General features: G+C 42.5%; 1 protein-coding gene across 6 annotated transcripts in view; it reads right to left on the reverse strand.

The window, feature by feature from the left end:
• The window catches only part of SYNE2 (spectrin repeat containing nuclear envelope protein 2), a 326,121-nt gene that overhangs the window by 21,236 nt on the left and 284,138 nt on the right, over positions 1 to 20,747 (reverse strand). For all 6 annotated transcript variants that reach the window (XM_041759982.1, XM_041759984.1, XM_041759987.1 and 3 more), the window contains 4 exons: positions 20,021 to 20,176; positions 17,774 to 17,932; positions 16,526 to 16,692; positions 1,368 to 1,530 (listed from right to left, as the gene is read on the reverse strand). In XM_041759982.1, the coding sequence (XP_041615916.1) occupies positions 1,368 to 1,530; positions 16,526 to 16,692; positions 17,774 to 17,932; positions 20,021 to 20,176 (645 nt within the window). The remainder of the gene's footprint in view (positions 1 to 1,367; positions 1,531 to 16,525; positions 16,693 to 17,773; positions 17,933 to 20,020; positions 20,177 to 20,747) is intronic.

Consider the following 20,747-nt stretch of genomic DNA (forward strand, 5'->3'; position numbering starts at 1 on the left):
GCTTCAAATCAACCAGAGCGAAATTATGGGCCACTTCAATACAGGACCAAAACAAGGCCAAGAGGATGGCAGCTACTCCAAACTGTACCCTTTGGGGAATACACATTTTGCAATTTAATGATGTTTTGGCACACCTCAGTTTTATAAAATGTTAACACACATTATTGGCCTCTACCAAATTTAGGCTAAGTGCCCAAGCCAGTATTTTTACTTCATAGCATCGCTAAATCATATTAAGTTGAAAGTCAGAGAATAGGCATCCTTTACAAACTATAATAGTAATAGATTGAATAAAGATCAAAGTCAAGAGGAGTATCAAATACTTGGCCTTATTTTATGGTAGCATGAGATATCACTTATTACCATTAAAAGCATTAACTTGAACTCAGGGGAATTTGTCATTAATTTATCATTACCTCTTGCCCTTGAATCTGTGAGAAAGTTCCAGCACCCAATTCTTTTTCTACGAGCAGCTGTTACATGTGGGTGAATCTTCCTGGTGTGCTGACAGACAGCAAACACCAAGAGTTTGGAAGTTAACGTGAAAACAGAAACAAGTCTGAGAACATGATGACAACAATACTGCTTATATGGTCAAAACAGAATCTGCTCATAGGTCTAAGAAAAAACCCATGAAGGTGAACAAAAGCTACCGAAAGGCTACTATAAACTTAATTTTAAAAATAAAGACAAGTTTCAGGCACTGTATAGGAGAATGAACATGTGAATATAAGCTGATGGGAGGGCAGGAAAGTGGATTTAATTAGTCGGTGACATCAATGAGCACCCACCAGATTAATGTGATAATGACACTGGCAGGACTCAGTGGTTTCACACTGTATAGTTTCCAGGGTCGGCTCAGAGGGTGCCTAAACTGATGAGAGAAATGCACAGAATACTGCAAGAGGGCTTCCTAAGCTACTGGCCTAAGCATCTTCCTTATTATATCTTGTTTTTTTTTTTGGTGGGGGGGAGCTCTATCAGATGATCTGTTGTCCAATGAAAACTTTCCTTGGTTAGAAAATTTACTTTTCTTTCAATTCATTGCCTTCTAAAACCATATTAACAAAACAAAGATCCAAGTTAAAAAAAATAACTAAGCAAACACCTTATTTACCACTAAGACTAAGAGCTATCTCTCAAACATTATTCAAAGTATTTCACAAAGAGGTGTGTGAATGTGGTGGAAGATGGGCAAACAAGAGATGGAGTCTCACACAAACAAGCACACAGGTGGTCAGTTTTCTTTGGAAAAAAAACCAATATAGTGAAATGTGAATATGCTAAAAGACAGAGCCAATGCGGGGAAGGTTTGAGTTTGAAGAGATCATAGGCACCTATAGTCTTATAAAAGCTTCTTTCCTCACCTGCTGCTCAGCAAGCCTCTTCTGGATCTCTTGATCGTCACAGACGTCATAGACGACGGGCTTAGAAAGCTCTGACTCGATTCGAGCCAACCAGGTACGGAGGTTGCTCATGTTTTTGTCTAACTGCTGAATAAAAGCAAAGGTCTCCTTCAGCTTCTTCACCCTAAACATATTTGCAGGAGAAAAAGAGGTAAAAAAAAAACCAAAAGCCCAACGCTTAGTGGTGACAAGAATGTGCTAACAAAGGTGTCATAAAGGTAAAAAGCAACTTACATTTGTTAATGATTTTACAGCAGGAACAGCTCTCACATCACAGATAGGGAGTTTTCACAGAATATGTGACACTTTACAAAATTGCTGGTCTGGTTGATTTTCAAATGGACTAAGAATTAATCCACTCATGCAAATATGAAGTTCTATCCTTCCCAGAGTGGGATCCCCTCAGACCCAGTATATCTTTCTAAGGCTCCAGAGGAAAGAGATGCTATCTTATTCTCTCTAGGTTAAAATAAGCACCCTTGGGACACCTGGGTAGCTCAATCAGTTAAGTGTCTGACTCTTGATTTTTGGCTCAGGTCATGATCTCAGGGTTGTGGAGCTCAGGGTTGGTCCCGAGCTCCATATTGGGATCCGGGCCGAGTGTGGAACCTGCTTAAGATTTTCTCTCTCTCCCACTTCTTCACCCTCTTGCACCTACACTTCCCTCTAAAAATAATATTAAGGTTGTCTGGATGGCTCAGTTGATTGGGGGTCCAACTTTTGGTTTTGTCTGAGGTCTTGATCCTGGTTGTGGGACTGAACCTTCTGTCAGGCTCTGCCTTCACTGTGGAGTCTGCTTGAGATTCTCTGCCTCTGCTCCTCCCCCCCCCCCCCGGCTTGTGTGCACACTGTCTAAAATAAATAAAATCTTTAAAAAATATAAGGGGCACCTGGGTGGCTCACTTGGTTAAGCATCTGCCTTTGGCTCAGGTCATGGTCCCGGGGTCCTGGGATTGAGCTCTGCATTGGGCTCCCTGCTCATGCTTCTCTCTCTCACTTTCTTTCAAGTAAATAAATCAAATCTTTAAAAAAACACACACACACACACACACATAACCACACTTATTTAATAAACTAACTGGATTTCTGTCCAGTTTCTTTCTTGGCTATACTCGAGATTGCAGCAGCCAGGGACCTTCCCTGATGGTTTAAAGATGTTAACATGCCTGGCTCATTTGGTGTTATCTGGCTTATGCTGCTTCTCATGGGACCTTCCTCTTGAGCAAGCACAAAACATGAGCTAAAGCCCACCATGGGGATCCCTGGGTGGCGCAGCGGTTTGGCGCCGGCCTTTGGCCCAGGGCGGGATCCTGGAGACCCCGGATCGAATCCCACATCAGGTTCCCGGTGCATGGAGCCTGCCTTCTCCCTCTACCTGTGTCTCTGCCTCTCTCTCTCTCTCCCTATGACTATCATAAATAAATAAAAATTAAAAAAAAAAAAAAAAGCCCACCATGGCCAGTCTAAGGGGTTGAAGGAACCTTACACATACAATCAGCCCATTATAGGGCTGCTGTATCAGCCAAAAGGGGAGCAGGGAGTGTGATGAGAAATAGGGCAAATATAACCTACAAACATAGTCCTAAATCATCTGCCTCCTACTCAGTATGGGGCAGACTTGAATGAACATACACTGCATCAGTATATTTGGTGAACTCACTGGCGTAACAACATACTGTCAAGGGGAAATGACACAGCTGCTGGGAAAATAATTTTTACGTAGATCCTGAAAAAAAGATCCTTCTATAAACTGCTTTCATGGAAGTCTTAAAGTGAGTGAGGGCTTGTTCTGGTAATCTGTGTTTTTTTTTTTTAAGATTTATTTATTTATTTTAGAGAGAGGGAGTGTGAGAAAATGAGAGAGCATGTGAGTGGGGGGAGGGGCAGAGGGAAAGAATCTTCAAGCAGACTCCCTGCTGAGCATGGAGCCCAACACAGACAGGGCTCTATCTCACGACTCATGAGATCATGACCTGAGCTGAAACCAAGGGTTGGATGCTTAACTGACTGAGTCACCCAGGAGCACTTATCTGTGGTAATCTTTGTGAATCCCAGAGACTTGAAGTAATAGCTACAATGCAAAGTTCCCACCTATGGATACTCATGTTACAAGATGCTGTCAGAACTCCATCCTGCAGCACTAGAAAGAAGGTGAGGCACTGGTTGCAACTTGCCAGAAACACGCTACATTGCCTGCTACTGATATCTCTTCCTGGACTGCCTGTGAACAGCTCCCTACCACCCTCCTTGCCAACCCCCTACCCAGCCAGCTGTGGTTCTGTGGCCAACATGCATATTCTAGATGTTAAGTCTGATACATTTATGCTCAAATGCTATCATGATTGTCATCCTACCCCAACATACCAGTTAAGCACCTTGACCTTTTCAGGTCATCAATGTTCAGTGGCCTCTCTGCCTCCATCCCAGCACTCTGCAAAGTGGCTCCCCTTCCCATCTCTTGGAGCTTCTACCACTGCTCACCAAAGACACTGGGGGGCCCCTTGCCCACATGCTTCCGCAGAACCTGGGGCCTCCTGCCCTGTGTTGTATCTCATTGCTCATTTACCGTGCACCCATCATGACCATGTCTGCACTAGTCAGGGTGCACAGGGCTTGCTACCTCTGCGTGCACAGCACCTCCCACTCCGCCTGGTGGGCAGAGGTACTGACAAACATTTTTTGTATGAATAAATGTGTACAAGCACTTCCACTACATGCTATTATTTAAGTAGACCACAGAATTGTCTGTGTTTTAGTTTTTAATCTTTACTTCTTTTTTATTTTTTCCATCCTACCATCAACCAAGTCAACCCCGGAGACTGACTTTTAGCTGCAGCTCTATCAGCAGCTAGTTTTATGATTTAGGGAAAAATCCTTTTACTTCAGCTGTTACTTCCTTTTACTTTACTTTATCCTCAGCTTTAGTTAGGCTTCTGAGATCCCTCAAGCTTCAGGGAGATGGTAATACCTGGGTGAAAATAAGGCCAGAGTTCTGGAGTGAACAGACCTGACTCTAAGTTCCATTGCACCATTGATGAGCTCTGTACCCCTGCAAGGAGCCTAACTTTCCTGATTTCCAGTTTCCTTGTTACCTGCAAAATTGTCCATCTTACAGGTACTTTTGAGATGGAAACAAAAGGATGTATGTGAAGTCTTTGGTGTCGAGTAAGTACTCAGTATAATACTAGCTCTTATTACTGCCAACTGGAATTCTATGATGCTACAATAACACCTCATTCATAAGGCATTGAACCTTACCAAAGTCTTTTCATAAATATTTATTCTCAGCTCTGCCATGAGGTGGGCAGGCTGAGGAGGAGGCCATGGAGTCTGATAGTAAAGAGCACAGTCTTTGCAGTCAGGGCCTAGGTTTGAATTCGGACTCTATTTAAGGTCATTGGAAAAGCAGTAGTTATCCCTTCCTTCCTTGGGTGGCTGAGAGGGTTGAATGAGATGTAAACACATGAAATGTATTTGGCATAGTGCCTAACAGAGATAAATGTCCAAAAACCATGATGGAGATGATTTTCACGGTGGTAAGTTTTTCCACATTACAATCTTACTGCAAATACCACAAGGAGTTCCCTTCAAAGCCACAAGATGATTTATCAAAAAGGAAGTAACAGAATCTGGAGCCAGGCCTAGATGTAGTTGAAACCTACATCCTGCCTTTGTTCCTGTGGTTCTACAGGTACACCTTCCTCACCCCAATATCTTGTCACCCTGACTGCCTAGGGACCAGAAAGAACACACTAGACAATGCCACAGGAGCTGGGAACCCCAGTCCCTATGGGACAAGGCATCTTCCATGGAGTTAGCAAGAGCCTGCCCTTCTAGAAGGCTCTGACAGGAGAAGTAGCCCAGCCCTGAGAGCTTCCTAGAAATGGGGAGAAGCGCTCGAGTTCAGTGGCCCCTACATAGCTCTCCACCTCCCCCTCTATCAGGTACCTGACCCTACTCCAACCTAAGAATCCCAGTCTATTTTAAAAAGAAAGGGCCAAAATGCCTCTTAAATTTTTTTAAATGACAGAAGCTAACAAGAGACAACAGAACCTGGGTGCAAACACAGAGATATAGTGATCATGAATCCTGTTAATCCCAGGGTGTAGTGTACAATAAGCTGAGGGAGGGAGTATGGAGCAGGTGGAGGAATAATTTACTTGGCTTCCCCAGGACTATGCTATTCCAGGCCAGTGGTGTCCAAAATGGAGCGCTTAAGACAATCCAGTGGAGTATAGGAATAAAATGTTAGACTTTCTACTGTTATGCCTTTCTTTTTATTTTTTTATTTTTATTATTATTTTTTTATTTATGATAGTCATACAGAGAGAAAGAGAGAGGCAGAGACACAGGCAGAGGGAGAAGCAGGCTCCATGCGCCGGGAGCCTGATGTGGGATTCGATCCCGGGTCTCCAGGATCGCGCCCTGGGCCAAAGACAGGCGCCAAACCGCTGCGCCACCCAGGGATCCCGTATGCCTTTCTTTTTAAATGTCCACATTGGGTATGCTTTCTAATTCACAAACTTTATTACTATATGAAACAACTATAGAACATGCTGACATTTACCTGTGCCAGGCCCATGGTGCTTTATATGTTAGCCACTCATTTAATCCTCCCAGCAATGCTATGAGATCAGTACTGTTAGCACCTCCACTTGAGAGATGAGGTTAACTGTAGCACAGTGATTCAATAACCTGCCCCAGTCACATGATCATTAAATGGCAGAGGCAGGATTCCAACCTGGACACTCTGGTTCGGAGCTGCTGTTCTTAAGCCCTTTCTTCATGGCTACTCATCTAAACCTGCACACGCGAATATGCACACATTAGCACGTTAGCTAATATCAGGAATATCAGGCACAGGACAGTTTTTGTTGCTGTTAGGGAACACGATCAGAAGTCTAGACTTGTGGCTCCAGGATACACTCGGAGGTAGAAGCCCATCCACCAAGTGCTATACTTTGGGGACCCACATTTGCCCCTCCATAATTTCTTTCAATATGCATTTAACATGTGCTTGGTCTTGGATCCTCTACAGATTCCCAAGATTCAAGAGATAACTAAAAAATAGGTCTTATTCCCACAGAGCTCATGATCTAATTTAGATCAAATTTTGACATTATAACATAATTTAGAGGTGCTCAATAAGCATCTTTTGAATGAGTAAATGATGTTCACTTATATCTTCAAACTTGTCTTTTTTATAAAAGACATGGCTATGTTATATATTAGAGGAAAGAGGTAAAGCCAGAGCCATTTTGTCACAAAACAATCTGCTGCCACATTACAAGCCATATATGCTCCTATTTACCTTGGGGTTCCATAGAGAGCAAGTGAAATACTGACAAACAAGCACACAAATTACACATACACTTAGGGCAAATTAAAGAGGAAGGGAAGGTAGGAGGAAAAGAAAAGAAAAGGTTGCCAGAAGAAGCTACAAAAGATTCATCTAATCAGGATTTAACTAACCTCTAGGTCCCAAACTCTGACAGAAGGCATAATATCCAAAACTGCATGGTGATTTAAAAATTTTTTTTCAGACAATCACAACTTACTCTAGGAACCATCAGATATACTGTGCTGTTTGTATTGCTCTATTCTGTACAGATACTGTAATCTAATTATCACCTTTCCCAGGTCAGGAAGTATGTGTCATTTGCCAACCCAGGCAACCAACCCCCATGTTAGGCCTTGTTAATATCGCTCCTGGAAAAATTTAAATCTTGAGTTAATGTTGGGAGACAAGGAAACCCATTCAGCATCCAGCCTGCTGGCACATGGAAGCAACCGCAATATTGCATTACATCAACCACCGAGGCAATTTGTTTATATAGCTCCCCATCTCTGCACTTGCCCATATTTTACCCAGGTGCACTCAACAACATTGCTCATACATATATTTCAGTAAGTCCTATTTCTCCAGGAAAAAAAATAAGTGTGACTTCCTGAGTTGAATTCCAATTCTGAGGATTGGAAAAACAACATTTTTAGGTGCAAAGGGGAAGTTTTTCACCTGTGTGGATCAGTGGAAGACTTGGATAGAACTAAAACATTTTATAGGAAACCAAACAAAAATAAGAATTTTGGCTAAGAATAGCTACAAATTAGAGGATCTTTTGCAGGGATTATGGGTAGAAACACAGAAAATAAGGTGAATAAGGTTTTATTTTAATAGTGATAGATCAGAATCTATCTTATGAATCTATCTTATGAATCCTGCTCTACCTCCCAAACAAAATCAAGTCCAGTTAATATCAATCTATGTATCAGATCTAAGTCTTACAATGTGTGATGAATTTGGTAGCCTCCATTTCTATGGAATAATTTACATTTCGCTCCTATTCTCTACATGCTAAAGAGTCTACAGTTAAAATATGAGGACCCCAGGTCACCATAAATTTTTAAAAAATCCCATGCCAACGTAGACAGCATAACTTAAAAAAAAATATTAGGGAAAACTGAGATGGTCGAAGTATCTGAATTCGTGCTGAAACAAACAGATACTGAAGCCTGTGGGGCAGCTGTCACTTGCTAAAAACATTGTACAGATTCTGTACAACTGCATCTTTGTTAAACGACTGAACAGCTTTATAGTAAGATCATTAATTACTCCAAAATCTTGAAGCCCTGATTTGGAGGCATGGACACTACAAGACACTTGAGCTGATCACCTCTTTGAAGCACTTCTGTCACAGGAGGACTTCCATTTTCCCCGCACAGCGTCATCCCCCCTCTCCCCTGCTTGTCAAAGGCTGACTGCAGACACCACCGGGAGCTGACACTGGGAGAGAGCACCCATCCCCCGCCCCCATGGCTGAGCACACGCGCGCACACACATGCACACACGCACACACTCCACAGCCACATCTCCTGGGTCACTCCTATTGTAACCAAAACGAGGGAGGCAGGCGGAGAGCGAGACACACAGGGCCAGCAGCAGCCCCTCGGCCATATGCTGAGCTGCGGGCTGGAGGGGCACTTACTGTGGAGGAGCATAAACCATTCCTCGGGGTTAGCGGCAGCTCCAGGTTCCGGGCGGCACCTCCACCTCCCGGGCCCGGGCAGCCCCTCCCCCGGCGGCGGGCCGCTCCATCCCCATCCCCATCCGCATCCCCATCCCCATCCCGGGGCGCAGCATCCTCCTGGCGGCCGCCGCTGGGCCACGGAGCAGCGCCCCCAGGAAGGAGCCGACCTGCTCCCCTGCTCCCCGCTCACTGCCTGCTTTAATCTCCGTTTTCTCTCTTCCAATAAACAAATATCTCCAGCTCCTTCCTCTCTCTCTCTCTCTCTCTCTTGCGCACACGCACGCACACACGCGCGCGCGCACACACTCACACACACACACACACACACACACACACACAGTCTTTGTTCTGACGCTACAGGATTGCAAAGCTGGGGGAAGAAAGTCACAGTGTTATCTTGGCGATGGTTTATTTATGAAGTGCTGTAAACCGAGGGAAGAAACAGATATGGGGCACAGAAAGGAGGATTTCTGTCCTCTTCAAATCAAATTTCTGTTTCAGGTTTGAAAAAAAAATGGTGAAATTGGAAGCAGCCCCTTCCCCTCCTGCAGCTCCCGGTTCAATAAGAATACCTTCCTCAGGTGGGGTTTCTGCCCTTTTTAGCCCCGTGCATCCTCATTTAGGTAAGGAGAGTTCTTCTGAGTCTGTTCCTCTGCTTTTTGCAAAAAAAAATTTGATCTTATAGTCCAAATGGAGTTCAAGACTTTGCAGAGGAAGAAATTTTGCAATTTTCCTTGTCAGCTCCTCCCAGGGCTTACCATAACATCTCTAAAAATTCCTCCATCTCCCTAACCTCGGTTTCTCTAGGGGATCCCAAGTGGCTGATTACTAGAGCACCCATGGTTTGAGGCCAGCCCCTTTTGGGCTCCCTCTCAGCCTTATTTTAAGACTGGATGATATCAATCATTTCTCATGGGTCCCTAAAGCCCAACACTTAGTAATTATTACATTCCCACCTTGAAGGACAGAGAGTACATTCTAGACCAGTGAAATCAGGCCTGCAGATTTGGAAACCGTTCTCCCTAAATGCAACATCTAACTTGTGTTCACATGCTTAGCTGTCCCTGGGACCTGCTAAATGTGATCCCCCAAAGCCCAGTACACTGGACCTGCTGGTGCTGCCAGAAGCCACCAACCCCCTGAACGCACTGATGACTGCAGTCTCCTTGAGGAAACCTCCTAACCCCCAGGAAAGCATTTCTGCAGGGCCTAGGAGCAGCAGCCCCATGCTCCAGAGGTGGAATGATCAAGCTGATGGGAAGGAAAACGGAAGCGGGGAGGCTGACCTTATATCTGGCTCTCCCTGCGCTAAAATCTCTAAATCCTCCTAGTCCTACTGGATCAGGCCACAGCAAGCCAACTCTATGACTAGCACCATTGTTTGGTCTTCCAAAATAACCTTGAGAAAATACAGATAAAAAGAGAGCAATGAAAAACTTTATCAATTTAAAAAGGCACACATCTCCCTGCCCATTCTGCAAGGGATGGAAAAACAATCCCAACACACAGTTGCCATGGTAATAACTGCTGAGTTTAAATGACAACATTTTAATTGCTACAATTATACAACCGGTGGGATTTTCACATTGGTAGGTGAAATGTGAAAATTATGCTTAGTTAAAAAGTTTCTTTTCATGGACTCGATCCTTCTGTTAGTGGGAGAACTATCTAGTCTAAACAGAGAGGGATCATATGGGAGCATGTCTGAGCAAGTCCCTCCTTCAAACACGGGCTTAAGGGTGCCAAATCTGTTAATGACGCTACCATCAAGAGAAATGAAGGAGAAAGGTAAAAACATTGATGACAACCACGTTCCTTTTCCTGTAATGAACACCAGAAAATACAGATAAGCAAAAAGAAAATTAAAATCACTGATGATGCCAACACCAACAGATAACTAATGTAAATGTTCTGGGGTATGTCTTTCCACTTAGCTGTCCTATCTGTTTTAGGCACTGACAGCTTTCACCAGATCATTCATACATACTGCTAGAAAGAATCTTCAAAAAGAGCCTCCTCTCCCCTTGGCCCCGTGTCCCCATGTCTCTGAAGAGGCTCTACAACCAGCCAGAGTGACTTACCAAAAACACAGACTGACTTATGGCCACAGGGCTCCTGCTTCATAGGACGAAGCAGAGGCTTTAACGGAATGGGGAGGGAGTTCTGGGAAACAAACGTAGGTGGATTTTTAAGGGAGTTCAATTATTGGGTTTCTGAAATCTAAGTAAGACAGGGTAAGAAGTGTCAGACTGAGTATTCCTCTGGCATGAGTCCCACCAAGAGCAAGATGCTGGGTGGGAGGGTACGGGGAGGGGGGTGGGTGGTGGGGCAGGTAGGTGGCAGGATCCTTTTTTCAGAGCTTTGGTCTGTGCTGGCTGAAGCAAGTCAATGTGGCATCTTTCCTCTCATTTAACACCCTGTGCCCAAAGTGTTCCCAGTAATAGATAGCCTGGCTGCCTCCAAAACAGGATTGCACATGCTGGTAGTTCCAAAAACTTCTGTAATTTAGTCGTCTCTCCTACATTCACATTTTGCTGGGTCTATTTTCAGAGATATTATCTAAGAAAACATGAGGAAGGAGGAGCTAATAGCTATAATTATTTTAAGCAAAATTAAAAAAAAAGATTTAAATAAAAGAGATTTTATTTATTTATTTGAGAGAGAGAGTACGTGCAGGTGAACACAAGTGAGGGAAGGAGCAGAAGGAGAGGGACAAGCAGAATCTGTGATGAACATAGAGCTTGATATGGGGGGCTCGATCCCACAACCCTGAGATCATGACCTAACTCAAAAACAAGAGTTGGCCTGAGCCACCCAGGCATCCCTTTAAAATATTTTTTTAAATATTTTATTTACTTATTCATGAGAGACACACACAGAAAGAGAGGCAGAGACACAGGCAGAGGGAGAAGCAGGCTCCATGCAGGGAGCCCGAGGTGGGACTTGATCCCAGAACTCCAGGATCATGCCCTGAGCTGAAGGCAGGCGCTAAACTGCTGAGTTACCCAGGTGTCCCCCTTTAAAGATTTTTTAAAGTAATCTCTGCTCCCAATGTGGGATGTGAACTTATAACCCCAATATCAAGAGTTACATGCTCTACTCACTGAGCCAGGCCTGATACCCCCAATAGCTACAATTTAAAAAAAAGTTAAACCTTTATTTAATATGTCAAATAAGTATGGTAGTATATAATTAATATCTCTTGTCATCAAATCAGATTGGGTTCTAGAATAATCATACATTCATCAAAAAATATACAGTGCTTTAAATGGCCTTTCTGGGGGTGCCTGGGTGGCTCAGTCAGTTGGGCATCTGACTCTTGATTTTGGCTCAGGTCATGATCTCAGGGTCATGAGATCCAAGCCCTGTGTCGAGCTCCGTGCTCAGCGCAAAGTCCACTTGTCCCTCTCCCTGTGCTCCTCCCTCCACTTGCACTCTCTTTCTTTCTCTACCTCTATCCCTAAAATAAATAAAATCTTAAAAACAAAACCAAAAAACCAAAAGGCCTTTCTGTTGAATGAAGTGAAAAGCATGTTGTATCAGAGTTTAGATGTCACAAATATAAGAAAAGCTGCCCAAGAGCCCACAAGGATTGCTCAAAGCTCTGCAGCAGCCTGAATGGAGAACCAGTTCTGTGAATTCTGAGGTCTACACCAGGGCCTATGCAACCTTATATGAGGAAATTAGCATTGAGACACTTAGGCCTCCCCTGCACCTTCCTCTGATGAGTTGGTTATTTCGGGAGATGTATCCTTCAGGTTCTCCACTTCAGTGATTTTATGGAAGCTGAAGAACACTTCACAAATAGAGAAACAACAGTGGCTTGGGTGTGAGCTTGCTTTCTCCTCCTCTGTGGTCATATGGCCACAGTAACTGTGCCAGCAGTTTGTGGTGCACAGGTATGTACGGACCCACAGCTGTCCTCTGCTTTCTCATTCATAGTCTAATGCATAGTTTATAAACAAGGAGACTGAGGCTCACAGAGGTCACAGGGCTCTTTCTAGTAGGTGGCAGGTCCAGGGTTCCTGACTCGGTGCAGCGTTGTGTCACCGCACCCTGTGCTCACTCTAGCTCTTTTGATGCATAGTGCAGCATAGACAGACCTTGGTTTTTATCTCCACCCTTTGGGCCAATTATTAGCCATCTCTGACCTGTATGTGCCTCTCGGTAAAATGAAGGATACTGACCTTGCAGGACTGTTGCAAGAATGAAATGATTTACACAAGGAACCTGGCACTTCCAAAACAAACAACACTCGTTTCCTTCCTCCCCTATCTATCCCATAAGGAAGCCTGCTACTTGAATGGTCAGAAATTTAATGTTTTTAGGTAACCTCATCTCAATGTTTTACCAAGTCTTTTGAAATTTACCTCCATTTTGCTGAGAACATACCCAAAACAACAGGCCTTAAAAAACCATTTGTTTTTTCAGTGAATTAAACCTGACTTACCAAGGTCATAGACTTTTTTTTTTTTTTTAAGATTTTATTTATTTATTTGTGAGAGACACAGAAAGAGAGGCAGAGACACAGACAGAGGGAGGAGAAGCAGGCTCTATGGAAGGAGCCTGATGTGGGACTCGATCCTGGAAATCTAGGATCAGGCCCTGAGCCAAAGGCAGACGCTCAATCGCTGAGCCACCCAGGAGTCCCAAGGTCACTGACTTATAAACACCATTTTAAACTTTGAAGTTAACTGCATATATTTAAAATCTTAAAAAAAAAAAAAAATAAAAAAAAATAAAATCTTGAAGTTGTGAGGCTGGGTACCTATGTAGGGCCCCTCTCCAAATCTTACTGATGAAATATTGCCCCTGCTATAGGGCTGAAGCACCAGAATACTGTGAGCAGTATGGAAAAGGTTAAATGGTGCCCAGAATTCTGAGCAAATGAGGCTATTAGTACGTCCTACAGAACTACAGGTTCTGCTTGGCGCTGCTCAAATCTAAATTCTGCAGCCTGTGCCCCCAACCCCCTTCCCCAATGATGCCTTTGTGTGAGACCCAGAACGAAATCAGTGTCAGAGATCAAACAAGGAACTAATTCTATACAAGGCTGATTTATGACAGGTCCCAGCTTGCTGCCTCAACCCACAAATTCACCTGAAGAGCAAACTCAACTTAGGCTCTCAGCCATTTGTCTCACCTGGTCTTTGCTTTAAGATAAGAGAAATTACTCCATTCCCAGTCCTTCAGTTTTGAAGGGATTAGGCTCTCATTATGTTCTACTCATTAAGGGAACACAATTGTGAGTGGAAATCTTGGTTGCCTCACGTGCTGGCTATGTAACTGTGGGCAAGTTACTTCAGTGTCTCAGTCTCCTTACCTATAAAATGAGATAATGGTATCTACCTTTCAGAAATATAATGGAGATTAAGTTAAATGATACATAAAAACCACATGGTCAAGGAACAGCTGGAAGCCAATATATTTGCTATTATTTCAACTTACTTTGCCAATTGCTCCTTCTAAGAAGACTAATGAAATTTCACTTGCTGTTTTATCTCTTTCTCACCAAGGAATTGTATGAAGACAGGCAGCCAGAGAGAAGGCAAGAAAGCAAACAGCCTATTAAACTCCAAAGTTATATAACCAAAGCATGAACGATTAAGAATACTGTCACTCTAGTCTTCAGGAAGAGTAATGTAGAACTTGCTCCTGAATGATCCATAAACAGGTCTGATGTCATCATACCCTCGATTAGTGCCAGGTGCCCAAGAAGACTTAGGACATAAAGTCAATGTCAACAAAGATGTACTAGACACAATTTACCCAACAGAAATGATCACATTCTTAGGCACTGGAATGTTCATTTTCAACAAGTATCTGAGGCACTGTTTTTTTTTTTTTTTCCTTCTCCTTAAGATTTTATTTATTTATTCATGAGAGAGCCAGAGAGAAAGGCACAGACATAAGCAGAGGGAGAAGCAGGCTCCCTGCAGAGAGACTGATGTGGGACTGGATCCCAGGACCCCGGGATCATAACCTGAGCCGAAGGCAGACGCTCAACCACTGAGCCACCCAGGTGCCCCTCTAAACACTGGAAATAAGATAGGAATAGATGCTAGTCTCATGGAGGAAAGACTGCTCAGTATTAGACACAATCAAGGGAATCTTCTCCCATTTAACAAACATGGAACTTTGTCTTAGAGTCTTAATAGGGGAAAACAGTGAGAATAGCCACTCAGTAAATGCTGGCTCCTACGTGCTGGTCCTATGCTGCATGTGAGACACGCACCATTCATCCTCACATCAGCTTCTAATGTAAGCAATGCTGTTAGGTGCTTTTAGCAGATTTGGAAACAAACTTTGAAAGGTTAGATACTACTTAAGTTTCTACCATAAGTAGGTGGGAGAGTCAGGACATGCTCAAAACCTGTGCTCTTGATCCTTATTTGGCTTACTGTCATGGATTTCTACAGAGTTTTTTCAACTGGTATAAAGTTGAATTCAGCCTTGCTATGCTGCCAGCCAAATCACCTTAATATTTGTCTTTAGCAGGCCTTCAACTGCTAAAGAACCATGAATGATTCAGACTTTATTTATGAGGCCAGACTAAAGGTCTTCTAAGCCTCAGCCCCAACCTACCTCCCTAGCTTCATCTCCTATATCTGAATCAATGGAGCTTCTTGTCCTTTCCTGAACGACTTCCATGCTGCTCTAGCTCTGTACCTTTTTTTAAAAATTTTTTTTTACTTATTTGAGAGAGAGAGAGAAAGAAAGAGAGAGAGAGAGCATGAGTGAGCAGGGCAAGGGGCAGAGTGAGAAGCAGACTCTCCGCAGAGCAGAGAGATCTATCCCAGGACCCTGAGATCATGACCTGAGCCAAAGGCAGATGCTTAACCGGCAGAGCCACCTAGGCACCCCATTTCTGTATCTTTTTGTTCACATAAACATACATCTATCTGCCACCAGTAACATTCAAGGATCGCAACCTCTCACTCAGGACCATCTGGTAACAACCCTCTTCCATAAGGCTCTTCCTAATCCCCACCCCCACTCCAGGAAGATGAGCTCTGAGCTCTCAAACCACTTGGCTTTACAGCTGCTCCCATTAACATAACTCACTCATCTTACTTCCTGTCTGTAATTTCTCATAACACTTAGCCTGGTGCCCCTGCTGATTGAATCAGGTTCACTTATGGTTTACAGTAACAAAGAGGTCAAGGAAATAAATGCCAAATTATTAAGACTATCTTATTTTCATTACTCACTAATTCTCCATTCTCCTGACAGGTTCTCTTTATATATTTTGCTTTGTATGTGTGTTCAAAACATCTAAGCACTGTTATGTGACTTCCTTAGCCAGTGTAAATATGAAGCTGCATGAGCGGTCCTGGACCTGAGTGACCATTTTTTTGTAAGACAGGTTGCACGTGAAAAACACTTTGGTCAGGGTCTGTCTTTGGAGAGAGAATCTCAAGACAAAAGACACTTAAAAGCTTTGGGTGGCATCATCTTCATTAATTCATAAGGGGAGATAAAATTACCTGTCTTACTTCTGATAAGGTTGCACTAGAGAATTTAGCTTTGATTTGTGGCCACAGACATGCCTCCTAAGTTCACATCTTAGGACCAGATGCCCAGTGGGGCCTGGCATGCTGAGCACACACTTGTGGAGGACCCCTGCCTTGAAAGTGCCAAACCCCTGCAGTGGGGGCAGCCAGGGACCTGCAGACCAGCATCTAGAAATCAAGCCCGTGTTCCTGACCTACTTGGATTTGCCACATACAAGAAGGAACAGGCAGGCATGATTTTATCTGGGGGATATGCAAATCCTAAAGTAGAGTTAAAATTTCTAAATAATACCTCCTCGAGGATCTCTTCTCAAATTAAACGTCCAGCTCTCATTTTAAACCTAACTTTGTATGAAATTTTAAGCTAAAGAAAAAAATATTAAAGTGGGATATACTAAAATATAATCTTCCTAAAATGTTGAAATAAGAAATTCTACTCATTTTTACTAAATTTTGCCTTTCTCTCCAAGCTTATAAAACTGCTGCACTGCCTTTGAGGAAGACTGATCTCATTGTCTAGACATGTGAAGTAACCACTATACCTGGATAATCAGAATAACTAGTAAGCATTTCTCACCTTGATCCAATGACATCAAAAAGATGCTGCCAGCGGTCATTGACTTTGCTCAGCTTGTCCTCGATCTCAGCTGCTCTTGTTTTGTTGCTGGCCTTGATCAACTGGTCACCCATCTGTTTTAATTGTAACTTGTTTTCACTAAACAAGTTTATTTCTTCCATGCAGTCCTGGCAAAGGCACCAAAACATAAAGTCTCAGTTACTTCTGAAAATTCATTTCTTCACCAAGTCACAAGCATACAGCTGCCTCTTGAAATTAAAAAATATATATATCAAAAATTTCTCATACCTGTTAATGCAACTCTTCAGTGAATAGCTAAAAAGTCAAACAATGCCCACTTGGCACACATGCCTAATATGTAAGGCAGTAGTTACCCTTTTTTTTTTTTTTTTTAAGTAAGTCCCACATCCTGAGATCAACCAAGACCTGAGCTGAAATTGAGAGTTGGATTCTGGATGCCTGGGTGGCTCTGTGGTTGAGCACCTGCCTTTGGCTCAGGTCATGATCCTGGGGTCCTGGGATTGAGTCCTGCATTGGGCTCCCTGCAGGGAGCCTGCTTCTCCCTCTGCCTATGTATCTGCCTTTCTTATGAATAAATAAGTAAAATCTTAAAAAAAAAAAAAAAAAGAGTCGGATTCTTAACTGACTGAGCCACTCAGGTGCCCCCAATTAGTTACTTCCTTAATTCAGTAGCCATGGTTTCTCCTCCCAGATTTTTTCTAATCTAACCTACTTGGTCAAGGAGAACAACAGAGTATAATTAAATTGGCCTAATATCACTAAGCACTTTCCCGAGGCAACTGAGTACCGTTTTGGATGACGGCACCAGGAATGAGTTTTCTGCCCTTCCCTGCCATGCTTGGTAGACATCTCAGCACTATAAGCCTCTGTTGCTGTTGGCATCTCCCCTTTGGCGAGGAGAGCTCCAAACAACCAGTAGAAGCCAAAATTCACTGGGGGTGTGAAGTGATGCTTAAGCTGAGGAGAGCCTCTGTTCTGGCCAGACTTTCAGAGAGAAGGCACAGCAAGTGCCGTGCCCCCCTAGAATGGTCCCACACTTCCCATCACTCTGGAATCCTCACTTACCAGCTTTCTTGGAGAAGGAATAAAGATAGTGAGAAAGACCCTTCCTATTTCTGCAATGTTATTAGCAACATACCTATAATGTTATGCCACCCTGGACCTGTGAGTGAGGGCGGAGAACTCCATGGTAGTTGTAACTGCAGCCATCAGGGTACTCCTACTTACCTTCTGCAACTTTTCAATCATTTCTTCAATACTAATATCTGCCGTCTGCAGAACTTTGTTTTCCATCTGCACCAGCCATGCGCACAACTCTTTATTTTTTTCATTGAACACAATCCATGAATTGAGTCTGTCTTCAATCTCCTGTTTGCGTATGGCCACCTGGAAATGAAAATACGTTTGGCAACAGACTATAGGCAGGAAGGAAAGCATTTCCTTTCCCTTCCCCCCATTAAAAAGACTATGAATTTCATTTTCATCAGTAACCCTACAGACTTAAATTTACTGTTTACCTCACACTAGAGTTCAACATCAATAGTTACACCTTTGATAGATGCCACAAAGAGCAATAAAGATTGTGTCTGAAGTGCAATTGACCAAAAGAATTCGGTTTTATATAGTGTGTATCTATTACTACCAGGTTATATTAAAAATTAGAAACAGGAAAGTTTAGATACATTCACTGAACACCATCCAAATTTCTTCTGATCCCTGTTCTTTCTACGTACATTTATTTATTGATGGCTTGCTACATGCTCATTTACATTTTTATGACCGAAATCTTTTTACTAGTTTAAAAATGATCAAGTCCTTATTCCTATTTAAGACTAATGCCCTGCCTATTTAACTTAAAAACTACAAAACCTAGATCACAACATAAATCTAACCTTTGTAATGCAAATAGACTGCAAAATTGAAGTTATTTCAATATTTTAGTGGTAGATTTCAAAAATAAAGCAAAATAAAGAAAAAGCAAATGCATATCACTTATTTAACCTTCCCATTATGCACTATGGCTTTGGATGGAAACTATGGAAATGGAACCAAATACTAGTTTGTAGTTAGCAGGTGACACTAAACACTCCTACTCCATTCTGTATCAGCAAATCGACTTCTACAAAGGCTCTTCCTTTCACAAAGGGTTCAAATGTACAACTTAAACAGAAACTTAAAGAATGCAAAACAGCCTTCCTAAATTACAAAAGTATTCTCAGCTCTTAAAAATCTTTAGAATCTTAGAGTAAAAAGAGTTTTAATAAAGTTTTAACACCCTATATTACAGATGGGAAAAGTAAGATGCAAACTCCCAAGACTTTCCTCCTATGTACAACAAAATCAGTGATCTTTTCAGAGGCAAAAACACCTAACGCTTGTACATCCATTCAGCCAAATGTGTTGAGAAGGCTCAAAGAACGATCCCTAAAAAAAACAAGTTTTGTGTTTCCATTTCCGAGGGCATCTACTTATCTTAGCTTTTAAAAGCCTGGCATTTTGCACAGCGTCATTCTGATTGGTTTCCTAATGGTAACGATTAGGAACATCTGGGCCCCAGTCTCTGCTTCCACCTTCGTTTTAGGATACTTTGCACATACTCTAAATTTTTTTATGTGAAATATGAATAAAAATTCTAAGAGGGCATTTAAAATTACAGTCCGTTATGAATATTAAATACTAAAACCAAGAAGGAAAAATTATTTTACTTAATTAAAATGCACTCAAAAGTGTCTGGATTTCAACTTTTAAAAAATTTCAACTTTTAAATCCATTCTTAATTCACAAAAATGAGATTAAGGAGTTTATTTTTCTTAGAATGACACGTTCTTAAAACAAAGATCTATTTGAACCCTTTAGTTCCATCCGTCACAAACAGGTACTGCATCATACTGTAATCATGATCTAATTTTTAATAAGTAGAAGTAATCCACTGAGATGCTAAGTGAAGCTGTTGATAATTTTGAGTTTTGAAAAGCAGCTACTGGAAAGACACATCGGATGGCACATGATCGTAGAGTTCTCAGATAAAATACCCCTGTCTGGGGCACTAAGAAAGACTCCGGCCGTTTGCTGGGGTTAGAGAGATACTGCAGAGATACTGCCCTAAGGCCGGGTGAGACCTCCAGGCTGAAGTCCTCATTCTAATATCCCGATGAGTACTTGTCATCTACACAAGACAGAGCAGAGTGCTCACAGCTGTTCGGAATCGCCCCCCCCCCACCTCCCCCGATTTAAGGTAAGTTTTTAAAAAAGCTTATTGAAAATGTACAAAGTACCAGCACTAAGCATGGGAGAAACAAAGGGGCCAATCTGTTAAAGCATGTTGCTGCCTTCTAAAGGAACAGCAGCCGGCCTGGGCTCCAACTGAAAAGGGCCTCCCGTTCAATGAAATTAAGCCCCTTTCTACTTTGTCTGGCCTTAGGAGACATTTCAATAAACTCCAGAACAGCCGTGCCCTGCAGTTAACTGACTTACTCTTAAGCAGAGGTCCTCCCATTGTCTGTGCAAATGCTCTGTTTGCTCCTCCAAAACCAACACATCCTCCACAAGAATGTGCTGGGTTAAGTCGGTCTTCATAGTGTGAAGTTCTTTCAAGTTCTGAGTCCAGTTGCCCAAAGACTTCTCTAGTTCCTGCATTGAAACACAAGAAGGGAGGGGGGAAAAATCATTTCCACTCAAGCTGCTGTTGTTTCCAAACCTGTAGGCTAATCCTTTGATTGGACTCTGGGGGAGGGGAGGCCAGCGAAGGGGGCGGGGCCTCCCAATGAGAAACAGCCCAAGGCAGAGGCTGCTCCTGCGGTTGGCCGGGTTTTCACCACCTTTTTCTTAAAAGAAAACTCTTTTCCACCTTTGTTTTTATTTCCTCAGGTAGTTCAGATTTTTCTAAGGTTAGTTCTGTTTTAAAATCATATAGGCCTTTATCTTTATGGAGAAGAAATTATTTTTGGAGTCTAGTGACAATCACACACACTTTTAATTCTGAAACTATGTTACAGAAATGTTGTCTAAAGTGTGGTTTTCCATCTTAAAAAAAGAATTTAGGAAATGCATTGTTGCTACCGTGGCCATCAAAACGGCAGCTTCTGTTCAAAGGGGATTCTTTTGGTTAAGCTTCAAAAAGAATGAATTAAAAATTTAAAAATAAATTCTTCCCTAGAAACTGGCAGAACTTGGTTAGCAGGAAATCTCTGGTTGTGGAAAC

This window comes from Vulpes lagopus, chromosome 6 (assembly GCF_018345385.1).
Source record: "Vulpes lagopus strain Blue_001 chromosome 6, ASM1834538v1, whole genome shotgun sequence".
NCBI lineage: Eukaryota > Metazoa > Chordata > Mammalia > Carnivora > Canidae > Vulpes > Vulpes lagopus.